Raw genomic sequence first — 5,634 nt, forward strand, 5'->3', positions numbered from 1 at the left:
AAGCTATCTAAGGATGGTACTATAGAACGCCACCTCAAGGTAGGCCTAGTGGCGCCATCTCTTGGTCAGGCCGGAAACTTATCAATCCACCCTCGTACATTCCAAGATAATCTTCAGTTTATCCTTGATGTAATCCTGAAGGAATTTTCTGTAAGCTATTTTGACTGTACACTTTCAAGGCACTAATATTCACTTTGAAGGCACTTTAGCAAAGTGCCAAACAATCTAACAAACATCTAAAAGCGTTACTTGTACTTTGTTCTCGAATTTCCGTCAGCCATTCTCGATTCGTACAAGGTCACGTTCAATCGCGATGGATACAATTTTCCGGTGAAATCCGACTTCTGATCTGTTAGGTTGGCGGTTAATGATCTAAAAGGTATTATTCGAGAACCGAAGACATTGAATAAGGTTTGAATCGACAAATAATTTAGAAAAAAAGAACTTTATTTTATTTAGGTATCAGTATAAAGGGTAACAATACGTTTGCTTTCGCAGTTTGCACGACTTTGCCAGTCTCTTACTTTTCTCCCGCATTTTGTCTCGCTCGATAATGATCGACAATGTCCGATCAATTGCGGATCTTGCTAAGGCGGTAAATTCAAAAATGTGATCTGAAATCTATCTCTTACTATAATTTATAATTATAACAGTTGATATTGTTACCAAAAAAGGTTTTTATATTAATTCAAAAACAGTTGAATTTAACCAAAGACCCAGAACTTTTAACAAAGAAGTTGTATGCTGAACCAAATACAAAAAACGAAAATTCAACAAAGAATTGAATTTACAGCTGAAGAGGTAAATCTTTAAACAAAACAGTATCTTTTAACAAAACAAATCCATTATCAACCAAGCAGTTGAATTTAAAAAAAGGGTGAAGTCGAAACAAAAATAGTCGATAGTTTATAATCACAATAGTTAATATTGCTACCAAAAATGATTTTTTTCAATATCAAAAACAGTTGAATTTAACCAAAAAAGGTGGATTTTCAACCAAATAGTTTATCCTCATCCAAAACAGATCAATTTTTAAAACATTTGCATTTTCAACCAAAAAGATGAATTCTGAACCAAAAATATAATAGGTGCTATTTCAACCAAAAAAGATTTTTATTTTTTCAAAAACGGTGACATTTTATAAAAGATGACGAGGTTTCAACAAATATGTTGAATCTTTAACCAAAGCAGTTTAATTTTTTGTCAATGATGAGGTTTTCAATGGAAAAAACCATTTTTAACATAATAATTAAATTTTCAAACAAAGAAATAAATCTTTAACTGAAAAAAAAACAATTTTTAACAAATTAATTCGATTTTCAACCAAGCAGTTGAATTTTCAACTAAAAAAGATGAATCCTCAACGAAAAATATAATAGTTGATATCTCAACCAAAAAAGATTTTAATTTCTAATTCGAAAACAGTCAAATTCAACCAAAAAGACAAATGGTCAACAAAATTGTTTACTTTTACGCCAAAAATAAATATTCCATAAAAAATTAGTTTTCAAGTACAAGATATTTTTTACCAAAAGAAACAAAATTTCTGCAAAAAAGTTGAGGTTTCAAATTTAAAAGTAGAATGTTTCAGAAAATCCTTGATTTTGTTACCCGAAAAGATAAATTTTCAACAAAAAAATTAAATTTCAACCAATAATGATTAAAAAGCCGACTTTTTCCGAATACAGATACATGTTCAATAAAAAATTCAAATTTTCGAAAAATAATATAATTTTTTAACCGAATATGTGAATCTTAAACGAAATAGTTGATAATGTTGCCAAATAGAAGAATGTTTAACCAAAGGCGATGAATTCTAAACCAAATATATAGTAGTGGAATTTTCAACTAAAAATAATAAACTTTCAAGCAAAAGTAGCTGGATTTTTTAATTGGGTTCTATTACTTCAGTTCGCATTTAAGTGAAATGATAAGAAAAAGTTTTTTGAAAACAGGGGAAAAAAGAATAATTATTTAAACAGAGAAAAGAGGGGAATATCAAGCATATTATATCAAAAACTTTATTTCAATTTGAAAAAATGTTTAATTCATAGCTCCATCTAGTCTGAAAAGACGTTAAGAATTCATATTATTCTCTGATGATAATGCAGATTCCTTGAAAAATATTATTTCGTTTTCAGATATACATAAGTTCGAAAAATTAAATAATGACTCTACCATCGTATATGGTCTGAATGGAAGACAATTTAACTACACTCTTGTACCTCTGAATCTAAAATCTGAAAAAAAGAATAACCTAATCTTCTATGCATTCGAAACCATTACTTTGAGCTGAATCCCGATGACTATGACCAAGTCTTCTCCAACCTCCACTATGTATGATTTAAAGATTTGTCTGCGCTTGTAAACTTCGATACCTTCACTGCTTCAAAAATGCAACAACATTGGCTACAAGGAGTGTATAACGGTAAAATTTTGACTGCATTTTTTGTTTTGCACAACAAAATGTGTAGCATCCTTATTAATGGCCAAGACATTACAAAGAAATCTAAATGTGTAAAAGCAGTTGTTAAAAAAGAAACTGACTTCATCTACATTAACTGCTAATAACTTAGTTAAGTGAAGGAATGCGGATAGTGAATAAATGTATTGTAAACAAGAAATGTCTGAATATAGATTGTAAGTAGTATATAAGCTCACAATGTAAATAAAAAATTGTAAATATATTGATATTTATTGTTAATAAACAAGTGTACATAAATTTATTGTTTTTTATTTTATTTAAAAAGACTTTCGCCTCTAGTTCATAAATAAATTATGTTTTGTATTTTGCAGTATTTGAGCGAATAGGTTTAGAGGAACTATAATTTTTCTTTTGTGCATTTCTAGCAACAAGAAATTTTTTACATTTTTAGCCATTAGAGTTTATGTAAGTTTCATCAGGTTTTTGTTTCAGCAGAAGTTAAGCAAATCTCCTTTTTCATGAAACAGTTTTTCGCAGATTGATTGTTTTAATCAAAATTTTTTAAACAATAGTTGCATCATGTTCTTGATTATCAGCAACAGTCGCAAAAGAAAGTCGGTAAAATAGAGAGGTCTTTTAATTTCCCTGGAAGACCGAAGGAACCGAAAGGATCCTCTTTAAAGTACCCGTAAGGACCCCACTGAGTCCCCCTTCGGTTCCTTCTTGAAAAACCAAAAAAAGACAACAAGATGAACTTTTAAATTGCTGAAATTCGAATTCTACGTTAAAATTTGCATTAGAAACTCACGGAGTAATCGCATTACTTTTTCTTGTAACTTTAAAAAGTTTAAAAGATAGAACACCTGTCATATACATGAGCCGAATGCGTCTTCAAGTGTATCTTCTTGTAGTAGCAGTAAATAGGCGTTCCGTCAGTAACCTTTAAAATATTGTCTGGATGCTAGCGCCACGCAGTGGAAATCTCAGACAACAACGCTGCGATGCAAGTAAGAACAGTCAAGCAATGTCCTTGAGGTTACAAGACGAGATGTCAGGACTAAAAGTAAAGGATTTGTTTAAATTCTCATTTTTCATATTATTCTTATCGGGGAAGTTATTAAATTTGTGCAAAATGAGACGTATAAAGTTAATGAAATTTTTTTATATTTTTAATGATGCAAAAAAAAGTATTGCGATTACTCCGTGAGTTTCTGATGGAAATTTTAACATAGAATCTGAATTTCAACAGTTTAAAAGATGATCTTGCAGCATTTTTGAGTTTTTAAAACTGGAACCGAAGGGGGACATTCCTAAGACGTCTTTTGGAAGATGTCTTTTGGATATCCTAGGGATGCTTTTAAAACGTCCAATGTCAGTACGAAAGATGGCCCGAGAACGTCCATGTCTTTAAGATGTCTATAGGAAATATTTAGGACATTGGACGGCTTAGAGACGTTGATTGGGCTGACATAGGACGTCCTAGGAACGCCCCACAGACGTTCTTGGGATTTTCATAGATTTGTACCTACTGAGATTACTCGGTCTGTAAATATTTCAATTTATATTTCTGTCAATAGATGGCACCGCTGTAAATTTAGTGTAACGGTCTCGGGCTATTATATCGCGAACGAGAAAATAATTTGAATTTAGAAATATAAGTGGTTGAATTATTTTTCAATTATTTTAATTGTATAATTAACGAAACTGCTGAGTTCTTCCACTGAAGGTAAAAACCTTCCTCGTGTGTAGTCGAGATTGACGAAACCACCTATGAATATGTTGTTCAGTCCGCCCTGATAAACTTGTTGAGTTAAACTATTGAATAATTTTTCCAAAATTATATTCGATTTAATAGATGCACAAAAAAATTAGTATCTAGTGATACTAATACTAGATTCCGGATACTAATACTAGGTTCCGGATCGCGAGTCGATTAAAATCTAACCTAAAGATGACCTAATTATTGCGTCAAACTGTGATAAAACCTCAACTAGTCCCTTCCTCAAATATACCATTAAGCACGTATTGTAAACTATGATAAGACCTGATTTCCAGTTTCAATAACAAAATGTCCAATAAGTCATGCCAGATTAAACGCGTTAGTCTTTCACAATTTTTATTCCCCTAAGTAATTACTTAAATTCCAGATCAAGCCGGTTATTTAACAGTACTCTCTTTATTCATATAACTGTTCAAAACAAAACCTTAGAGCTACATTTCATCATTCCTATCTACCCTTTCAAATAAAGTTGCTTTCAGTTTCAAAACTAAATCACATGCACACCTTATACTTCCGCATTGCAACCTACTAGGCAGTCTGATAAGTCTCTAAAAAATGAAACACGGAGACGTTTTTTTGGCCAAAGTCGGTTTTATTTTTCAACATACTCTCCTTTTAGGTCTCCAAAATACGCCTCAGTTTCAGCTCTGAGCTCCTCATTTGAGTAAAAACCCTTACCGGTGAGCCATCTCTTCGGGATAGGGAACAATATAATAGTCGCTGGGGGCCAGGTCTGGTGAATGTGGTGGCTGAGGAACCAATTCGAAGCCGATTTCATGCAATTTTGCTTGTGCAATTAAGCATGAATGAACAGACGCATTGTCGTGATGATAAAGCGCTTTTTTCTTCTTCAAATGCGGTCGTTTTTCGGCGATTTCGATTTTCAATCGGTCCAATAATGTTGAATAGTATGCTCCGGTTGTGGTTTTACCTTTTTCAAAATAGTCCACGAATATTATGCCATGTGCATCCCAAAATACGGAGGCCATAACCTTTCCAACCCATTGTTGCGTTTTTGGACGCTTCGGAGCACTTTGGCCCGGTGGAACCCACTGTTTTGCCTGTTGCGTTGACTCAGGAGTGTAGTAGTGGATCCAGGTTTCATCCATGGTTATGAATCGGCGCAAAAACTCGGTCGGCTTACGCGAAAATAATGCCAAATTCTGCTGGGAAGTTGTCACACGAATTCGTTTTTGGTCCACTGTGAGCAAACGCGGCACCCATCGGCGCAGAGCTTCTTCATGCCCAAAACTGAATGCACGATATTGCCCACACGTTCCAATGATATGCCTACAGCATTAGCTACCTCTTTCAATTTTACTTTGGAATCATTCAACATCATATTATGGATTTTTTCGACATTTTCTGGTGTAGTGACCTCTTTTGGGCGCCCAGATCGTTCAGCATCAACTGTGCTCGTACGGCCACA

At 33.4% G+C, this 5,634-nt stretch overlaps 1 protein-coding gene across 1 annotated transcript in view; it reads left to right on the top strand.

Annotated features, from left to right (window-relative positions):
• The window catches only part of LOC117167635, a 10,703-nt gene extending 7,986 nt beyond the window's left edge, over nt 1–2,717 (top strand). The window contains exon 3 of the mRNA XM_033352711.1: nt 2,142–2,717. Coding sequence (XP_033208602.1) covers nt 2,142–2,151 — 10 coding nt within the window. The 3' untranslated portion in view covers nt 2,152–2,717. The remainder of the gene's footprint in view (nt 1–2,141) is intronic.
• Nucleotides 2,718–5,634: the final 2,917 nt, after the last annotated feature.

The sequence above is a fragment of the Belonocnema kinseyi genome, chromosome 2, assembly GCF_010883055.1.
Source record: "Belonocnema kinseyi isolate 2016_QV_RU_SX_M_011 chromosome 2, B_treatae_v1, whole genome shotgun sequence".
NCBI classification, from domain to species: Eukaryota; Metazoa; Arthropoda; class Insecta; order Hymenoptera; family Cynipidae; genus Belonocnema; species Belonocnema kinseyi.